Below are 20,831 nucleotides of genomic sequence, written 5' to 3' on the forward strand. Positions count from 1 at the left end.
TAATACAGCCTGGTCCTTGAAAACCTGCCTGTCTAGAAACGCAAAAAATGGAATAGAGATAGCAGTAGCATGAATATCGTGCTGGGACGCGGCCTGTCTCTACTGCCAGGCGTCGGAATACAGATGATGCGAGGGCATCTACGCAGTACAGACTGCTTCGTCCCTCCTTGTCTGTCCGACAGCACAGACAGACGTCGTGGATTGAGTGATTTGTTTGCGATTCGATCACGCGGGCTAATCTAGCTCCGTGATACCTTTGGGCATCTCTCCGAACGCCTGGGCAATCTACTCAATGCTGTGTCGCCCAACTAGCTAGACGGTAGGGCAGCTCGTGGTTTACACAGCATTCCATGTCCCGCAGTGTCTCGTCCGTCGGCCAGCTGAGTAAGCTCTCCACGTGATTTGATATTAAGATGCCTCATGGACCTCCTTCGGTTGCTGTGGGCTTGGACGAAGGAGGACAATTGGGGCGCGAGAGTATCGAAGAAGGAAGCTTACTAACTTTCTGGACGTCGCCTGTCACTCGTGCTGAGAACAAGGACATCCCATCCCAAGCACTGATCGTCCAAGCACCAGGTCTTGGTCTTATCGATAAACCGGCCCCACCGAAATTTCCAAAGACGACATCACATCGACAGCAGCCGATGAGAGCAGCAAACGGACTGCATCAAATGCTCGGACAGCGGACACTGCCAAGATGACCAGTCTCAAGAGAAGCCTGGGCTCTGACCCATTGGCTTCAAGCATAGCCAGCAAGGTCTACATACGCTCTACCAAGGCGGGCAAGCTGCAGAAGATCGTCAAAGAAGTGTACCTGCGGCAAGACATCCCCTGTTCTTCCAACCTGTGTTCGAGCTGCCTCAAGACAGCACCTCGAGATGCATCAGGGAAAGGTAATGCATCACCCCGTACACGAATGTCCTTGATTATACGCTAACATGTATCACAGTCGCGCCCTTCGTGCTCTCTAAGGAGCCTGCCGGCACAAAGGCCTTCCCCAAGGGTCATTACATCGTGCCCGACACCAATGCGTTCCTCAACGCCATGGACCTCTTCGAGCAGGGCTCGGCGTTCTACGACGTCATTGTGCTCCAGATTGTGCTGGAGGAGCTGCGCAACCGCTCCCTCCCCTTGTACAACCGCCTCATCGGCCTCACCAAGAGCGATGAGAAGCGCTTCTACGTCTTCTTCAACGAGTTTCGCCTGGAGACCTATGTGACCCGCGACCCTGGCGAGACTGTCAACGACCGCAATGACCGCGCTGTAAGGAAGGCCGTCGCGTGGTACGGCGAGCATCTGGCCAAGACCAAGGCCAAGAAGGTACCCACCGTCGTCATGCTCAGCAACGACCGCGACAACCTGCGGAAAGCCAAGGCCGAGGGCATAGCGGCGTGTACCCTAGGGGAGTACGTCAAAGGCCTCGAGAATGCGGACGAGCTCATGGATATGATTCCCGAGTCGCAGGTCGAGATCGATAAGCAACGGGGCCCGGGCGGACACATCTACCCAGAATATTACTCGATGTCCAAGATGATGACGGGGGTCAAGAATGGACTACTCCACCAGGGCGTATTCAACATGTCGCCTTACAATTATCTGGAGGCGTCAGTCCGAGTACCGGCTTTTCCTAAGGCATTGATTGTCATGGGAAGAGAGAGCATCAACCGAGCGGTCGACGGCGATGTTGTGGTTGTGGAGGTCCTGCCCAAAGATCAGTGGAAGGAGCCATCTACACAGATTATTGAAGAAGAAGCCTTAACGAAGAACGAAAACGCCGACGGTGATGAGGGACAGGAACTCGTCTCAGAGAAGGAGAAGAAGGCTCTCCAGGATGAAGTGAAGAGAACCCAGGGCAAGACAGGAGAAGGTCACGCTCAGCCGACGGCGAAGGTTGTGGGCGTGATCAAGCGGAATTGGCGTCAATACGTCGGACACATCGACCAATCTACGGTCAGCCAATCTTCTACGCAAGGCAGAAGGCAGGATACGGTGTTCCTCGTGCCTATGGACAAGAAGATCCCCAAGATTCGGCTTCGTACACGACAAGTGGCCGACCTGCTTGGAAAGAGGATACTGGTCACCATGGACGCGTGGGACAGGGACTCAAGAAACCCTGTAGGGCATCTTGTACGGACTCTAGGTGAGATGGAGACCAAAGCTGCCGAGACCGAGGCTTTGCTTCTCGAGTACGACGTGCAATACCGGCCATTTCCAAAGACAGTATTGGATTGCTTGCCGAAAGAAGGACATGACTGGAAGGTCCCGGCTAGCACGGATGACCCAGGATGGAGAGATAGAGAGGATCTCCGAGGGCTCCTCATCTGCAGTATCGATCCTATCGGCTGTCAAGACATCGACGATGCGCTGCACGCAAAACAGTTACCAAACGGCAATTTCGAAGTTGGAGTGCATATCGCCGATGTATCACATTTTGTGAAGCCAAACAACGCAATGGATACGGAGGCCAGCATTCGCGGTACGACAGTATACCTGGTCGACAAGCGTATTGACATGCTTCCCATGCTTCTTGGTACAGATCTGTGCTCTCTCAAGCCCTACGTGGAGCGATATGCCTTCTCGGTCTTGTGGGAGATGAACTCTGACGCTGATATTGTCAATGTGCGCTTCACGAAGTCAGTCATCAAATCTCGAGAAGCTTTCAGCTACGAGGAAGCCCAGCTCAGGATCGACGACGTGTCTCAACAGGATGATCTCACCAAGGGCATACGGACACTACTCATGCTGTCCAAGAAGTTGAAGCAGAAGCGCATGGACGCGGGCGCGCTAAGCCTGTCTTCGCCCGAGGTCAAGGTGCAGATGGAGTCAGAGACGTCGGATCCCATCGACGTCAAGACGAAACAACTTCTCGATACCAACTCCCTCGTCGAGGAATTCATGCTTCTCGCCAACATCAGCGTTGCAGGCAAGATTTACGAGGCTTTCCCCCAGACCGCCATCCTCCGACGCCACGGTGCCCCGCCTAAGACCAACTTCGACGAGCTCGCCAACCAGCTCAAGGTCAAGAGGGGCCTGGAGCTGCACGTTGATTCGTCTCGTGCCCTAGCTGACAGTCTGGATGCGTGCGTCGACCCCAACGAACCCTTCTTCAACACTCTGGTCCGTGTCATGGCCACCCGATGCATGATGAGCGCCGAGTACTTCTGCTCGGGCACGCAATCGTACCCCGAGTTCCGTCACTACGGCCTCGCCTCCGAGATCTACACACATTTCACGTCGCCGATCCGGCGGTACGCAGACCTGGTCGCGCACAGGCAGCTGGCGGCCGCGATCGAGTACGAGCCCGTGGCGCCCTCGGTACGCAGCAGGGGCAGGCTCGAGGCGGTGTGCAAGAACATCAACGTGCGGCACCGCAACGCGCAGCTGGCCGGCCGCGCCTCCATCGCCTACTACGTGGGGCAGGCCGTCCGCGGCAGGGTCACGGAGGAGGACGGCTTCGTGATGAAGGTCTTCAGCAACGGCTTCGTGGTCCTGGTGCCCCGCTTCGGCATCGAGAGCGTCATCCGCCTGCGGGACCTCGCCGAGCCCGAGCCCCAAGCCACGTACGACGCCGAGAACTACGTCCTTAAGACGTCTGGCAGCAGGGAGGTCAGCGTGGAATTGTTCCAGAAGGTCAGGGTCAGGATCAGCGACCAGAAGGAGCAGTCAACGGGCAAGCGGACTGCTAAGATGGAGTTAGTCTCGGCATTGTAGAAAAGGATATTTCAAACTGCCTTCGGGTGTGGTCAAATGAAGTCAATAATTGCAAATTCGACAATAGAAGATCAAGCCCAATGAAGAAACGATCAACATTAGATGATGCATTGTAATAACCCACTAATATCAGCCTATATCCTAATCTCCCCATACCGTCAACGCACTTGAAAGCTAGGCCACGTGAATAACCAAGATTGCTTCCTTCAGGGCTTGCGCTGTCCGTCCGTATTCTGTTCGGCCGTCCGTTTGCCCGGTCAATCCCAGCTCTACTGTGGGCAGCAGGATCCCGAGGCGGATTCCTGGCCTCAAAACGACGGTAGGTCCGCCGAATAGCCTGCACATCGAGCACGCACCTTTTTGAAAACCTTCGTTTTCCCCAGTCACGATTTTGAGATCCAGCAGTTTAGAGAGACGAATAGCAGCCCTAGGGACAGCCTTTGCCGCTGAAATCACAACACATGTGACATGTGTATCTCTGTCTGTTCTTCTTCTGAGAAGCAATTCAATAGATATGGTGTAATTAATGCAATATTATTTGAGGAGATTTGTGGTGCACATAGCTCATAATCAGGGCTCAGGGGTTGGAGAGGCTCTGAGACCACCGAGTATTTTGAGCCTGTATATCTCTGTCTAGCCACCAAGTCTGCTGACTTAGCAAGAGACCCGTACTTGGGATGATCTCCTCCGGCAATGTCATGTGGTGGTAGTCGACAGGATTTAAGGATCTACGTCCTGGTCTTTCGGGATCGGAAGGCATCCTACAATCTCACTGTGAGGACAGCAGTGTGCTCAGATATCAATTCTGATCTTAGATTAAACGTTTTGAGTATCATTTGTCTCACTCCGAACGCCAAAGCCACAACATATGCCGCAAGACTCGTCGCGTGAAGAATGGCGAGCCCTTCTTCAATCCTATCTCAAGACTCTTTAGCCCTCCATCTCGACCTCCTTGGCCGCAGCAGCATCGTCGTCGCCCCAGAGCCCTTCGAGCTTGAACTCGGCTGCCCATTCCGTGACGATCTGCTTCTGGTCCGCAGCCGCATCCGCCGGCGGGGCAGCGGTAGGCAGCTTGATACCAGCGACGGCCCCGGTTTCGTCGGCTGCTGAAGCCGCCGCGGCCGCAGGTGCATCGACCCAGCCCTGGATGCGACCATCCCTCCAGTCGGTGACCACTGTCATCGCCGCCGCTTGGATGTTGGGGATACCTCCCCTGCCAAGTCGGCCACGCTTGCGCGCAACCTGCACCAGGAAGTCCATGGTCGCATCTCCGGTGTCCGAGTTGGACAGCAGAGGTGGGAGGTCGTACGCGCCCATCAGCCGCTCCAGCAGGGCAGGCGACGTGGACAGCCGCTTGAGCAGCAGCGTGACGGCCGGGACCGGGTCTTCGATGGCCTTCGGTGGGACGACGTTCAGGAGCACCAGGTGAGCGTGCGCCTCCGTCGGGTTCTTGGGCACGAAGCTCGTCGGGGACACTTCGGATGTCGAAGGGAAGACGATTCCGGGTGAGTCGAGCAGGGTCAGCTTGCTGTCGATCTTGACGGTGCGGATCGACGTCGTCACGCCAGCCTCGGCACCTGCTGGGCAAGCCGATCGCTGGCCGCGGCTACCACCCAGCCTTGAAAGCAATGCGTTGATAACTGAGGACTTTCCGACGTTCGGGTAGCCAATGACACCGACTGAGATGGAGCGCTTAAGGTTGCGGCCCGCGGCGAAGGCCTTGAGAGAGCGGAATAGGGTCGCGCTGGTGCTCTGGACGGTCAAGTCGCGGTGGTTGAAGGTGTGAGCGTTTGGTGCGGCGTTGGATGCGCGAATGGGAAGGGTGGGGAAGTAGGAGCGGAGGTAGGCGAGCCAGGCTTTCAGAACGGGTGGTGGGATGAGATCGATCTTGTTGAGAACCAGGATGAGTCGTTTCCCGCCGGAAGCTGCCAACATGACGGCCTTCTCGACATCCCTTGACCGTGTTCCCTCGGGGTCTCTGGCATCCAGGACGTAGAGGATAACGTCAGCCTGCTCCACAACCTGCTTGAAAACCTTGTCGTAGGCTTTCCGGGAAGTTGGGTCGCCTCCCACTCGAGTAGCCCCTGGATACCCGTCTTCTGAGTCGTCAGAGTCGTCGTCGGAATCGTCCTCCATGTCGTCGTCGCCACTCTGCAGATCTCGCTCGTAGTCCTCGGCTGCACGCCTCGCGCTCGCCAATAGCGCCGCCATGGGATTTGACTCGTCGACGTCGCCTTCTTCCATCACATCGTCATCCACCTCGATGTCTTCGTCCTCAAAATCTTCCTCCATGGCTTGCTCGCCATCTTTGGCTTGTTCCACTTGACCAGTCCTGGCGGCCTTGGCTGCCTCCTTGCGCTTGCGAGCCTCTTCCTCTTTTCGCGCCTTCTTCTCCTCAATCTCCTGCAGTAGCTTCTCTTTGTATGGGAACAGGTTAGGGATACCCGGGTCCTTCTTCAGTTTGGAGCGCCATTCTGGGTTTTTCTTGGCTTGCTTCCTGTCCTTTCGTTGTTTGGCATGGGACTTCTTTTCGATCTTTGCCCGTAACCTCGTTGTGGTCCGCTTGGACTTGGGCTCTGTTGTCGAGGAGTCAGCTACCTTCTCATCACAATTGCTTGCATGTTATCCTCACTCTTCGGTTTGTTGATTGAGCCAGCCATTTTGGGCTTATGACTGAATTGGAAGGTTATGAATGAGGAGACTGGGCGGGGATGCGATGGCTCGAGCGAACTTGAGCAAAAGGCGAAGAAAAGCGGCAGAACGCAGAAAATTCTCACCGCCCCATGTAATCGATAAGAATCTAGCCCTCTCGGTTAGGCGCGAGACCCCCAGCCAAACCTCGCCGGCTCCAAGTAGCCTCCACTAACCGACCCTCATTTCCCAGTAATCCAACCTTTGGGAACTAGAAGAAGCTGATAAGTGGGGATGATCAGGTAAGAAAGAGGCAACGCTAAATGCTCGCTGTTTGAGACGTCACTGAAGCAAGGGAAGCTTTCTACCAGACCACCATGGTGTCAGTGTCGGAAAACCGCTGGGGCGCTTTACTTGTTCTGGTAGTTCCGATGGAGCCGCCGGCCATGCTCCGTCTGTCATCACGACAGCACTTGGACACCTTGTCGGCTGTTTGGATTATTTTCTTCAATTTTTGATCATTGATTCAGCGCAATTCTCTGGTTCCAATATTCTCTCTACATAATATATATTGTTAGATCTCCAAGACCATTGTTTCCCTTCTGTTAAACTAGAGCGTTTACATCCTCGATCACTCTTCCGCAATCTACAATGGCTTTCTCAGCTCCGCCCGTACGGGCTTCTTTCCGCGGCTTCCTCTTCGACATGGATGTAGGTAATTCGAAAGAAGCCCCCTGTGCTTTTGAGCGATTTCAAAGTTGGCAATCTCTGTGTGATGAGGCAGGAGACTGACCTCTGTGGCCGCACATTAATCCTCTTCCGCGCTCTTGGAAATGCAGGCCATTTACTGACAAGGCCACAGGGCACGATCATAGATTCAACAAATGCCGTTGTGAAGCATTGGCATGAGTAAGCTGACCTCCAAGAGGACTCTGATAGTCTGCCCCACTCGACAATCCGCTGATAGCCTGAAGCGTGGGAAAAGAAATCGGTGTTGCGCCAGAGGTCATCCTCGAGACGTCTCACGGCCGGAGGAGTATAGACATCCTCAAAATCTTGGCGCCTGAGAAGGCGAACTGGGAGTGTAGGTCTCACCGTTGAATTGAACCCACCATCGCAACGGCTGCACTTGACGTGCAAGTGCAGAAGCAAAGAAATGCTCCGAGCAGTTAGTTTTGGGATGCGAGGATCATGAAGGTGGCCACAGGGGGCCCATTCTCCTCGGTTCCCGGCTGCCTCCAGCAGTATTTGCCAATGCCCGATCAACAAGCGTTTGCTTGCTGGGACTCTGCAGACGCCCGGCAGAAACAGAAACGCTCGTGAACCAACGAACGCATGAAACGTTGCTCTCGGCTGAGACTTCTAAGCCACGAGGCGACGCGTTCTCTCTGCCCAAAGCTTGCCCAAACCTCTAGGACATGATCCTATTTGCCAACCGAAGACAGCCAGAGCAGCTAACCCCTCTCCTTAGATGTAAAGCATATGGAAGGTCTTCTCCCAAAATATCATGGAGACGATGCATCCGAGATTCCGGGCGCCCGTGCACTCCTCAAAGAAATCGGCGATCGCCACATTCCTTGGGCCATTGTCACGTCAGGAACCGTTCCTCTTGTACACGGATGGCTCCAGGTACTCGGTCTGCCCAACCCAGAACACCTTGTGACTGCCGAGAGCGTCCAGAATGGGTATTGCTCTCCTCTACTCCAATCCCATGGCCCTATGAGTCACTCTGGGGTACCTCGCTCTTCAGAAGTGTTTTGGAAGTGATGCCTTGATGCTCGCGACCACAAGCATAGTGTTGCTTAAGCCTCAACCACTTATCTCAGATTCATGAGTATGGCACCCTGCAGATAAAACAGTGTACTGACGAAGAATCCAGGAAACCCGACCCGGCGTGCTATATCATGGGTCTGGAGCGGATAGGCCTCGATAGCGATAACCAGAATACGAATGTGCTCGTGCTGGAGGACTCCCCCGCGGGCATCAAGGCCGGCAAGGCGGCCGGGTGCAAGGTCTTGGGGCTCGTGACGAGGTAAGATGGCCCGCCCTGACGTGTTTGTTTACCGGAGCTGGGAAAAGATTGGCGTGCTAACAAACGTCCCAGCCATACCGCAGAACAGGTCAGAGCCGCCGAGCCCGATTGGATCGTCAAGGACCTGGACTCGGTCAAGATCGTCGAGTTCAAGGACGGACTGGTGACGTTGGAATTCTCGAACGGGTTGGTAGAGCTGGCCCAGGTGAACGGCGACAGCACGGGGGCTCAATGATCACCGGGAGATTTCCAGTTGGATCTCGCAGCGCCAGTTCCGGTGCGCTGATACGAACACAGTACGATAGACCAGGCAGTCATAGACCCGTGCTGACCGTTATGTTGATGGAGAAAACAGACATGTCGTGCGAAACGGTAACTTGTAGCGAGGTACCGTAATCTAACCTGCATGATTGTGCGCATTCCACTGGCCGCATACTGCAACTCGTGATGTCCAAGCTAGCTCGCATGAGTCTCCAATGTGCTTGCTTCACCGTGACTGACTTGCCGCATGGCTGGCTGTCTTTACTTCTGCACTGCAGTCAGCGCCCCGAGAAGGCTCCGGCGAGAGACATACGGGAGAGACATACTGCCAGTGACTCGGGAATCGCAACGAGGCTAGACCCATGAATCATCACCACGACTCTATTGGGCCATTGGCAATGTGACAAATAGGCGGAGGTAAGCGTCGACCTCTTCGTCTGAGCATCTTTGGTTCAGAAGTATCTGTCCAGCAATCACAGTCGAGAAGAAAAGAAAAGGAATCAGAAAAGCTAGGAAGCTTGCTGAAGCTCATGAAAGTCGTTCCGTCTATGTGTGCCAGTCTAGGTTGTGTTGGATTCGGGACATAAATTCTGGAGGACAAGAGGTGACACCACAACCATGACAATAGACATGAAGCCGGAGAAGCACGACCAACCAAGCCGTTGCCGATAGCAATGACTTTCCAAGAACGACATCAATGAGGACGGGTATGGCCCACATTGTGTAACAGCAGTCACTGTGGATAAAGCAATCACATTGGGGTGGTGTAGGGCGTTCTTGCCACCCGGCACGCAACACTGAGGAACAAAAAGGTAGCAGACCCGATTCGGCAGCAGGCGCCAGGGCAGCCAGGATCGAAGTGAAGATTTGCGGGCATCACCGAAACCCAATACGGGAATTGTTCTGTCATGACGGTCGAGACGGTCTTGTATAACGAGGCGATACCGAGTCTACGGTGCGGCGAGTAGAGAGCCGGGTACGGGTAGGTGCTTCCCGATGCCTGATGACTGTATGTCATCCTCGAGGTCTGAGACAGATATTTCCACCGCCGAGTAGAGATGGGCAATCACAAAGATGATTGATCCAGGAACGAATTTAGACGCCGATGACAGGGGGCTGAGGAGACAATAGGAGATTTTTCTCGAACCCTTCAAGGTAGTTCCCTTTACCGACTCACTGGGTGTGGCGGCGGGGCCTACAAAATTGTGCTTCTCGTTATGGAGGGGAGACCATCTCCACCATCCACCGTATAGAGGGTTGTCTGTCTCAGCCATCGACTGCAAGGTCCCGAAGGTGCGCGACAGTTGACAGAGATATTACGTGTGAGCCCAGAGAAGTTCCCTCCATGGGGAATCCTCCGAGACAGCACAAGGCCCCAAACAGGGCGGATCAGTGTCGTCGTGGGTACCTGCTTACCCTTCGCTCTGTGCCTAGTCACTGCCTGCCAGGTGAAGCCGAACGTCGCTTGGTGCACGGTACGACAAAGGGAAAGCGACATGGTGACACCTTGGACCAACACAAACCTCCACTGTCGGGGTGCTCGCCGATTTGCGTCACCTATCTCAACATCTTAGGTCCCCGATATGCCGTTGACACGAGGTAATGGGCTTCGGATGCGACAGAGTGTCGCGCACTTGATATTCATCAAGACTGGCTTCGATCGACATCACAGAACTGTTTCCTGGTTTGTACAAACGATCGCCGCAAGGATGGTCTGCTGATCCTCTTGCGGCAAGCTGAGGTCCCGGTTGATCACCAGCCAATCGCTTCCAATTCAGAGGTGTCAATATGCAGAGCAACGCCCCTAATCGGATGCGCTGGACCAGTGGCAAGCCGGTGGCGTCTGCAAGAAGCAAGGTAAGGGCACTTCGCTATCCCGGGTGCCCCTGCTTAATGCCGTAATCTGCTCTCAGGGAGGGGCTGAAAGATGATCCCAGGCGCCTGACCACCATGCTGTCTTCATGAGTGACAACGCGCTGCGAAATGATCTCTAGAGCGTGAGATGGCCCAGCACCGTAGCCGGTCAGTGGGCCGCTCACAACATCAATCACACAGGGCGAGGCGCGTGGCAAAGGTGGGCAGTAGAAGCGATGCGATTGCGGGCGCAATGGAGACTTTCCGCCATTGCGCCATGGAGCGTTGATGGATCATGCGACGACCGTCACTGCAGGCACACTCTGCGATCGGTCAGGAGAAGAATGTGCGGCTGGTGATGTGAATGCCTGGATAATGTGGAAGTTCGGGCCCGCCAGCTGAAGCTGTGGTGGCTGCGACGGCGTGTCCCTCGAGAGCCGCGCCGTGCAGCCCAACGAAGATAGGCTCGCGGGGGATAGGAACGAAATGGGCAGAGGTTAAATGAGCGAGTGCCCGTGCACTCAGGGACGACGCCCTGGCACAGCCTTGGTCAGGGAGCCCTGGGCACCCCATGTTGATCCCTGCTAGACGATCGAGGTACTCCTGGTACTGTCTAGGGCCGTGCTAGGCTGAGGATGGCGCGGGTGTACATTCTCGATACATCTAGCCTCCAACCTGGCGGCGGGCCAGCACGGCGCTGCCCGCAGCGCGCACTAGACACACGTGGCATGCCCGGTCATCAGGGACAGATTAATTTTCAATCTCCTGGCCCCCTGGTCTCGTCCGAACTCCATCCTCATCGAGCACGTGAATGACGACAGATCCTGGACGGGTGGAGACCACAATCTTACCCTGGCCGCTTGACTTTTCGTCATTGTCCTCGGGCAGATCGGCCAAACGAAGATCGTCGCGCACCGCAAATGTCACATCGCACAAGGGAGACGACTAAGGCGGCTGCTCATCCCGATGAGCTACGTAGACGATCCACAGCAGCGTGAGAAGCTGCCGGCGCGGAGCGGATCCTCTGGACCACTGTTCTGGCGTAAGGTACTTGGGGGCCTACGAAGGATCCTTGGCCTTGATGAGCTCTCTCGTGTCCTAGGTTGCAATCAAAGCATCCTGCTCGATGTCAAAACCTTCGGGGGCGGGGAGGAACAAATTGCTGTTGTCGAGGGCCTAGGGGTATCCAGGCTCTCGGAGTCGTGCTAGGGCGCGAGGCCGGCTGCAGCCGAAGAAGTAAGCTAAAACCCAACTGGGTTGTGCCTAGAGATATCAGACGAGCTCTGCTGTCAGCCGCCTGGCCATCAGTGTGGTCTCTGATCGGTCTGCGGGGGCGTGCTTCCATTGGACTGCCAATCCTGAGAGAGAAACTAAACAAACTCACCTTGCAAGGTCCGGTGTCCACCTCTGTATATGTTCTTCGATGGGTGTTTCTCTGCAGTAATGTCCAACGATGGGACTTTCATGGGTCGTTGAGCATCTCAAACCCTAAAGGCGCTTGATTACCTCGTAAGCATTTCGAAATGAAATTGGCCGTTGACCACACCTTGTCTGCGGATTTCGAATCGCAGGAAGGAACAGAAAATCGTGCTTGCTGATCTCGACAGGAATGCTGTCCCGACGGACCACAAGACGGTCAGTCGTAGCAGCCCAGATGTGTCCAATCAGGCTGCCTGTGTGTCACAGCATGCAGAAGCCCGCATAGACTGTCATGCAGGTTTCGAATCGGTTGGTGGAAAATCTATGGCAATACCGCTTGCCGCTCGCAAGCAAGCCTTGACGATCGAGGGCAGGAATTCGTTGTCCTCTTTTTGCGTTCGGCACACAAGACTACATATTGATTTCGATTATGCTCATTTATTGCCACAGCCTTAGCTCATTGTGATTGTCGGTGTCAATGGAAGAGACACAAGGACAGACAGGTCAGGATGCGCGATACGTGTAGTCGTGATAAGTGAGAAATCGGCGAATCAAACTATGCAGAGAGCCGAAGGCAGTAGAACTAAGCCGTGGTGCAGAGTCGCATCGTATGTCTGTTCGCATGCGATTAGGCACAGCTTGCTGGCCAAAGGTCTCCACATTCTTGTTCACAGACTGGAACTGATTTGCCATTTGACCTGCCGGTACGAAAGACAACGCCGAATTACCGGACAGACGTGGATGGCTGCCAGCCATGGCCAGCTGCTGCTGCGTTTGTCGAATTCGGTGTGGAATTTAAACTAATCCTTGAAGCCTCTGGGTAGAGCCTTACCAGGCCTTGCCCGGGAGCTAACCTACAATGCCGATCGCTCCCCGGGGTTGGGCACAATGGTACGGTGACAATAAGCGACGGCAGTGCCGGATGAAGTTGGACAATCAGTTTTTATGCTCGATGCTATGCAAAAGCTGGAGGTCTTCAACAGGGCTGTACGACTGTGGTGGCGCAACACCGATGATTTGAGGCTGAAAGATTGATGGCAGAACCTGAAGTGTTCTGCCGCACGCTTTCTTGCTTGCCCATGATATATCGTAAGATTGTGAGAAGATGATGTTGTTTAGATCAAAGTAGTAGCGATCTTGCCCTCCGAGTCGGACTCTTAGGGGGGGTGTGGTCGGCTGGCTCTGCTCTGAGGGCCATCGGTTGAGCAGACATGCGATTTCCGTCTGGTGGCCTGTTACCTCTCGTATCTGACTTGCTTGTTCCTCAATAACGGGCACTGAGCAGCTCTGGAGCCCATTTCCGAGATTCGAGGTCCGTTCAAGACCACAGAATACTGCAAGGCCCCCACAAACTACCACGACGACTGTGGTGGGCAGAAGGTAAATGCGGTGGCAGAAGCACTGGCACTGGCCACCTCATGGCCCCCAGAACTTGCAGATTGAAATTAGAGTTGACCCATAAATAGATCAGTCTTTCATGCAGAAGCAGTGCAACCCTGCGGCAGGGGCTGCACAGGCCAGCGCACCACTCCGAGTTCCACAGGCTCCGAGTCGTCGAGTGCCTGCAAAGGGTCTGCAGTTGATGTGACCGACAGCCCCACCAGTCCGTCAACAGGATTGAATTGCCTGGTAGTGCAGTGCCTCCGCTAGCTACAGTGACAGATGCCGTGTGCGAGGTGTGATCACTCAGGTGGCCCACGTATACGCGGGGCATGAGAGGGCGGGCAGACATTGGACGCGCAGGAGTGGCCTGCTCCAGGGCTCTCTGCGTTCGTCAGGAGCATGTTGCAGGGTGCAGGATGCAGGATGCGCCAGGTGCGTGTCCACCGTTCGTTGTACACAGTACTGCGTGAAAGTGCTCCGCGCCGAGGTGCAGGGCAGACAGGCAGACAGGCAAGACAGGCCCGCCCCGGGGTTGTTCAGGCCGCGGTGGTTGGTCATGATGATAAATGTGGGCAAGTGTTCATCCGCCGGCGTGGTGTGGGTGTGTGACGGGCATGGGCTACCTCTAAGCACTGTACCTCGGTGCAGGCTGGCAGGCTAGGCAATCTTGGAAGCTAGCGTGGGCCAGCCTGCGTACTGTGCATGTCTAGGCCGTGAATCAAGCGCACGGGAGTACCTTGGGTCGCTATCTTGTCCCGACGCTGCCTTCTTGGAACGAGAGCGGCTGGACCTACTGCTACTGCAGGCTGCGCGGGGCTGGGGGGTTGGTGTTGACCAAGACCTGAAGACCGAGATCTGGCCACCGATGAGAGCACAGCGTGCAGGCGAGGGATGGGATGCATTGCCAGCTGGGGGTCTTCGGCGGGAGGGGAAAGGAGAGATCGAGAGAGAAAGAATTCGTGTATGGACTATCTCTTGTGTGTGAAAACCTGTTGCCGTGGTGGCTTCATTCTGACAAACCGCAAGGATGGAAGATGTGTGAGGCGAATAGGTAAGATGGCAGTGATGGAGGAGGAGGAGGAAGAGGAGGGTGATGATAGGGGAAGGGAAGCATGCAAACAACAAAAAAAAGAAAGGTCCACGGGTGGTCGGGTGATGGGTGATGGATGGGTTGAGGTGGGCCGTGGACTGGAACCTGACCAAGAGGCAGGCGGGGCCCAGCCCGTCTTGATTGCCCTGTTTGGACTCTGGAAATCAGGCACAAGGACACGGCTGCCATATTCGTAGTCCTGCCCCTGGTGAAGCGTCTGCTTTCGGTACTTGTCTGTGCACGCACAGTCGTATTCTTCCAACTCCCGACCCTCGTCCGCCAGCAAAAAAAAAACAAAAAAAAAACATCACGATAACAACCCCACCATCCATGCATCGACCATGGGCCGACCTGCCATCAATGTCACTGGCGACGGACACTGGTACTGGCATTGACCATGGACCAAGGCGCCTACTGCGCTGCGTGCCTCCCACTCCCCCTCGTCTTGGGGCTACTGCGCAGTCGCTTGGGCCGGACGCCATGCAACGCCTCCAGCGGCACGAGAGAATGCTTGATCAGCTCCTCGCCCACCCCGTCCCGTCCCATGCCATCCCATGCCATCCCATCCAGTCTCATCTCATCTCACCGCATCTCACTCCATCCACACGCCGCTGCCACGGGTGCCACGGGTGCCACGGATGCCATGCCATGGCTCAGAAATCCGTTGCTGAGCCTTTTTTGAATGCAAATGCGCCGAGTCGCTCCTGGCTCGAACAGACGCACGCCCCCTGGTGTCAGGCCTGGCAGACCTCGCAGGCCTCGCAGGCCTGGCGGCTCTCGCTTATTTTCACGGGCTACTTCCGCCGCAGTTTGCTGGGCCGTCTCCAGCTCTCCTGTTCCAGGTCCAGCCTGTCCAGGCACGCTCCTTGGACGATGACGACGGCATGTATACACGGTGGCTTGATGGCGACTCCCTTGTGAAAAAGCCTACCGTACAAGCTCACCACCCAACTTTACTTGGTCATGCCTATCATGCCCATCATGCCGTGCCGGGCCCATGCCACGCCACGCCAGCGGCCACCACCCAGCGGCCAGCAGCAGCCAGCTCAGCTCGTCACACAGCGAGATCCCGAGAACTGGGGCCCACTATCTTGGCGTGCCCACTAGTCAAGATCCAGGAACGAGTGCTCCAGGGCGAGCACAAGTTGGGAATGGCATGGCATGGGATTGCCCGTGCCCCTGACAAGTCCTCCGAGTCCTGCGTACCCCATCCGTACCACCCGGTACGCAGTACTTGGTCTTCCCCACCTGGCCACCCACTGGAAATCGCCGTGCCGCTGGTCAAGCACCAGGCCCAGGAAGCCCTCCCTGCCGACCATCATCTATCTCATCTCGGCCGGGGGCACGGGGATGATGATGTGAACGAGATGGCGGATGTAACTAAATGCACACCACACACACACACACGTACCTCCCCACCTGCACACACACACACACACCACCAGACCACCTGCCACCCACCAGACCACCTGCCACCCACCAGACCACCTGCCACCCACCAGACAGCAGGTTTACTTGGTCCTTCAGCTCCCATCCGCCGCTGCAGCCAGACACCCACTGTCCGCGATGCTGCAGTACGCCGCCGCCGCCGCCGCCAGCGCCAGCGCCAGCTTCTTTTTTGTTTTTTTGACCTTGCCCTCGTCCTCGCCCTCAATCACCCTCCGCCCTCCGCCCTCACCCACCCTTGCCTGCGCCCTCACTGCGCTTTGAACCCACGCCCCAGCTCCATCCCTGGACGCCCTTAATCAAAGTTGCAACTCGCGTGGTGCTCCGTCATCATTCTATCTCTGGATTTGGGGGCCAACAGCGCCACAGTCTCCTGTGATGATTACCGCTCCATGTAAAAGTGTTCATCCCATACTGTCATGCTCTGGCGACAGCGCAAAGAAACAACCGTGGGTGATATGGCGCTCCAAGGTTTAGTCCCAACTTTATTACGCAGGCCAAACGTGCGAGGACAGCGCAGTGGGTTGCATACGCAGTGCGACATCGAGCCGCCCATGGTACAAATTATGTATTGCACAGTACTGCACAGGTCAAGATGACTGGGGGTGACTTGGATGGAGACAACATCCTCGCTCCGAGACTTGGGGGGCCCACCGCCCAGTGGCCCCCCTCCTCCTTCTCCTCCTCCTTGCACCGGCTGTCTTACCCCTGTCGGCCGACTGGACCCCAGACCGAACCCACTGAGATTGCCCGCTTCCACAGCCTCAGGGACCCCAGCTTGAGACCCAGCGCCACACCCAATCACAATCACGGCCGGGCACACAGCATCACCGTAAAGTACTTCTCTCCCGCACCATCCTCCCACCTCCTTCACGTCCCTGGCTTGTCATCCCGCTTGGACGACTTCGGCTGGCCTTGTCTTACCCGTCGTCCTCGACCCTCACGCCTCATGAGCTTCTGGTTATCTTGCGCCGCCTCCGTCTCCCCCCTCGATCCCTCCCCATCCGCCGACAATCTTCCTTCGTCAAACCAACTCGGGGACTTTCATCCCATGCCGTGCTAGGCTGCCAGGGACTGTTGAATTACACTCTTTTTGCAATCCTTGGGATTCACATGGTGTATTTGTGAGGTCAACATCCAGGCGGATTAAGACATCTTCTCCTTTGGTTTCCAATAATTCGCCAGCTGCCTCTCTTTCATGTTCGCTTGATGGATGCTTGCTCTCTCGTTCTACGCGCATTCTACAGCCACTGAAATTTTGGATTTTTTCCCGTCTTTCGAGTTCATCGCGAAACTCACGTCCACTCTTTCGCGCCGAGCACTCGGTCACCATTGACCGTCCAACGTATCAGAATGGGGGACAACAACTTTCAACAAATGTTCCAGGAACAAACGAGTCATGACTATAACAGACGTGCTTCGTCAATGATAGACCCTAGGCAACAGCACTGCATGGATTCTATGGCTGCCATGCAGCGTTACCAGACTCCTGTGACGATGTGGCAACAGGCGCAAGCTCAGCAGCCCAACCTGGACGCCATGTCGATGTTGCAGCAGACCCAAAGCCATCAACACAACCCTGCGTTCCCCATGATGTTGCAATCGAACGGACAGCGGTTCTACCAGCAGCCCTCCATGAAAATGTTCCAACAGGCACTGCAGCAGACTCAAGGCTCACAACTCTACCATGCCACTATTGCATGTAGCAAGCGCTTCTCCGAGGAGGAAAAACAAAAGCTTGAGAAGGTCTTTACAGACGAGACCCAGAAGCCAAGCACCAGTCGAAAACGTCAACTCGCTGAGGAGCTAGGTTGCCCTGTCCCGAAAGTCAACGTAAGTAGCAGAACACCCTCTATTCACGTCGTAGGCTAACACCAGACGTCTCAGAACTGGTTCCAAAATCGGAGAGCTAGGGAGAAGCAGGTGCACAGGGTCCAGGCATACGAAGCCAGCCAGGCAGCTGATACGGCAGCATCGGAGACCGACGTGGTTGATCCTCAAGAGGATGAAAGCGAGCCTGTTTCCCGCAGCGAGTTTTACAGCTTGAGCAATCGGAGCCAGCCTCTTCAGCCCTCTTCGGCCCCGTTCTCTGATAACGATGAACGGTCGGAGCAGCACAGTCCATCTCCCAACTCCGCAAGCGGCCAAGACACTGAAGATTACGGTACCGACTCGTCCGCAGCAAGTCCGACCAAGATTTACGGTACATCGACAGAGGATGATATCATCAGAGACTTGGCTGGGGATAGCCACGCCACCGTCTCTCAATCCCAGCTCCTGCCGCCGAATCAGATAGATGCCTTTTCCAACTCCAGTGTCCCTTTGATTGCTGCGAGCTTTGAGGGCCACAATGACAACTTCTCGTCATCCCCTGACACATACGCGGACGTCCAGGACCAAATGTCTTTCCAATCGCTCAATGACCAGTTTGCTCCGACATTTTCGACTGGCGAGATGCATGGTTTGCCAATTTTCGCCACAAGCATCGACAGATCCGACTCCTTCGCCTCATCAGCATCAATCCTGACCCCAAGTACTGCGACCTTCAGCACTGGAATGACGAGCCACGACCACACTGGGGACCACTCGGGCACAGGAGAATCAGACTTTTCAAGTGTCGAGACATTGTCTCCGGATATGACCTCTGGAACCTCGCCGGCTCTCGAACAGTCGGACTCAACACCTGATAATACTTTTACGCACCCCAGCATTGCCTCGCGGAGAAAGACCCGGCCTCCTCAGCGGTTGAACCAAACGGCTTTGCGCAACTACCCCAACGGACCGAAAACCGGTGTAGAGGGCTCTAAGCGATCCGAGATGTACGGATCGATGAGGAGAGCCGCGTCAGCAAACGGTCCACTGTCAGGCAAGATCTTTAAATCAGGCCCTCCCGTTTCCCCTCTGTCTCCTCGATCTTTCGATCCAAATTTCCTCGAGCAATTCGCGAGGAACTCGTCCTTGACTGTGGCATCAAATGCCTTTAAGGAAGGATCTGATGGATCCCCTGTTGGTTCGACCTTTGAGACGCAATACCTCTCAGCGGATGCCCCACGCTTCAGTTTCCAGAGATCTTCTATTTCGATGAACGGGCTCAGGGAGAACGCAGCCGTGTCGCCGAGCACACCCGACTTCGCGCGGGATGTCGCTTACTCCGGTGTTCAAAAACAGGGTTTCCAGTCCTTCCAACAACCTACCTTCACGTTGGACACTGGCTACGGGAATACTTCGTCATCGGATGAGGCGCTGGCGACTCCCAGCCTGTCTCAATTCGGGTCCGAGATCGAATTTCCCACCTCGCTCTGCGCGCCGAGATACGTCGAAAGCGAACCAGCAACTCCTGCTGCCATACAATCACAGGCGTTCCCTGCCTTCAAGTTTGATTCACCGCCACGAGGAGACATCTACCCTTGGTCGAGATCACCTGACCAGTTGCCGATGTGGAAGGGATCCATCGCGCAGCTCAGCGAACCTCAGTCCCACAACTTCCAATTCCAGCCAAACATCACCCCACAAAACTTCCAATCGCCCGGGCAGGGTTGAGAGCAACATGTCATCCGGTTGTCTGGAAATACTGTATTCTTATAATGATCTAATGATTGGTTCGGCATTGCCTGGAATGCCCTTGTGGACTTGGACAACCTTTTTCATTACTTACCATCTTGTATCAACATCACACTGGGTCTCATTCATTTTTATTTCGCATCGGTTGAAAGCAGACAGCCACAGCGTCCTGGACGATACCCTCAAAAATTGCCTTAATAACACACACTCCCTTAATATGATCTGTCTGTGATAATCTGAGCGCTGGGATTAGCTGGGGGGCATGGAGTATGAGGTATAAGAGGAAACAGGGAGAGGGCACGGACAAATGTGGTAACTCGGGAGAATAAAACATTTGGGAAGGAAGCGACAGGAAGACTCTAACGGTCAAGGTAGCTCATAGCACATGTAGCCAATGAATAGACACTAGGTTTCCTGTAACTATCCCAAGCTCGGGTCAGAATGACAACGAGCGAAGTCAACACAAAGGTTGTCCTTGGCCTGCTTAATTAATTAGACTGTGAGCCGCATTCCATCCTCCGGATAAATGTGGCACGCGCCGTGCCGGCGAGTCTCACCCAACCGTGGACCGCAGTGGTTTATGGTTCCGATTGCCGATCCCTTGGTAGTCGATCACTTGAGCCTCGATGTCGTTTTCCCCAGTATTCATGACTGGCCAGACAGGTAAGTCAGCCTCGTTTGTTGTTGTTGTGCCGGCAGCCAGGCCGGACCGTGGCAGTTCTGCGGAAAGACTGCATATTATAGTCTACCTGCTATGATATGTGGGTGTGCAGTGTGCCCCGACTTTGTGGTGATGACCGCGGGAAATCCGAGTCACTTCACTTTCTTAGATTTAGCCGCGGATCTGCCGACTGCACTCCATGCGACCCCAGAGTCTTGCACGTGTGTGCTGTGTGTGCTATCGCAAAGCAAACCACGTCTTCCCTGTAGGCAAGATGCTTAGTGGTTCATCCCAACGGGCCTCATCCCCACATCTACCCCCGTCCGGTCCAGCATGTTCCTGGATGGACCAGGGACAGGAGACGCGAGAAATCTCTGAACGCATCACAAGACTTCTGCCCTTGCCGGCACGGTGCCCAAAGCGACTTTCCTCTTGGAGCGCTGCCAGCGGTGTGATCTCGTTTACCTCCTGGCCTGTCCAAGACTGACTCGACCGCCCCCGAGGCCGCCATCACAACCTGTCCAACTGCCCACTACCAACCAAACTCGCCTGGCAGGTGGGTTTCTGGGACAGGTCGCGGCCCTTGGCACTGGACCATCGCCGAGTAGCACTGGACCATCGCCGAGGAATGATCCGCAAGGTTCACCCAAGCTCTAACCCCAGATGGGAATTAGTTCGTTGGACGAACCACTAGATCTGGGGGCGCTGGCGTCACTGGCAGAGAGAAACACACTGCAAGTTCAATTGCGAACCTCGGGATCCCCACGTTTTGGCTCCCCCCA

General features: G+C 55.3%; 4 protein-coding genes across 4 annotated transcripts; 3 read left to right on the forward strand and 1 right to left on the reverse strand.

Annotated features, from left to right (window-relative positions):
• Positions 1–413: 413 nt before the first annotated feature.
• J7T55_008763 (mitotic control protein dis3) lies at positions 414–3,711 on the forward strand (the record flags this gene model as incomplete). The annotated part of the gene is made up of 3 exons (XM_053139114.1): positions 414–576; positions 639–893; positions 950–3,711. The coding sequence occupies 3 exons, from the start codon at positions 414–416 to the stop codon at positions 3,709–3,711; spliced, it is 3,180 nt and encodes a 1,059-aa protein (XP_052998036.1).
• A 930-nt stretch (positions 3,712–4,641) lies between these two features.
• On the reverse strand, positions 4,642–6,371 carry J7T55_008764 (nucleolar gtp-binding protein 2; the record flags this gene model as incomplete). Its single annotated transcript, XM_053139116.1, has 2 exons — positions 4,642–6,287; positions 6,344–6,371. 2 exons carry the CDS (start codon positions 6,369–6,371, stop codon positions 4,642–4,644), a joined length of 1,674 nt encoding a protein of 557 aa, XP_052998037.1.
• A 622-nt stretch (positions 6,372–6,993) lies between these two features.
• J7T55_008765 (haloacid dehalogenase-like hydrolase) lies at positions 6,994–8,609 on the forward strand (the record flags this gene model as incomplete). Its single annotated transcript, XM_053139117.1, has 6 exons — positions 6,994–7,053; positions 7,205–7,251; positions 7,317–7,426; positions 7,814–8,027; positions 8,222–8,374; positions 8,447–8,609. 6 exons carry the CDS (start codon positions 6,994–6,996, stop codon positions 8,607–8,609), a joined length of 747 nt encoding a protein of 248 aa, XP_052998038.1.
• An 8,715-nt stretch (positions 8,610–17,324) lies between these two features.
• On the forward strand, positions 17,325–19,367 carry J7T55_008766 (uncharacterized protein; the record flags this gene model as incomplete). The annotated part of the gene is made up of 2 exons (XM_053139118.1): positions 17,325–17,660; positions 17,715–19,367. 2 exons carry the CDS (start codon positions 17,325–17,327, stop codon positions 19,365–19,367), a joined length of 1,989 nt encoding a protein of 662 aa, XP_052998039.1.
• Between the last annotated feature and the right edge of the window lie 1,464 nt (positions 19,368–20,831).

Source organism: Diaporthe amygdali (assembly GCF_026229845.1).
Source record: "Diaporthe amygdali strain CAA958 chromosome Unknown NODE_4_length_2575358_cov_65_588622, whole genome shotgun sequence".
In the NCBI taxonomy this organism is placed as follows: Eukaryota; Fungi; Ascomycota; class Sordariomycetes; order Diaporthales; family Diaporthaceae; genus Diaporthe; species Diaporthe amygdali.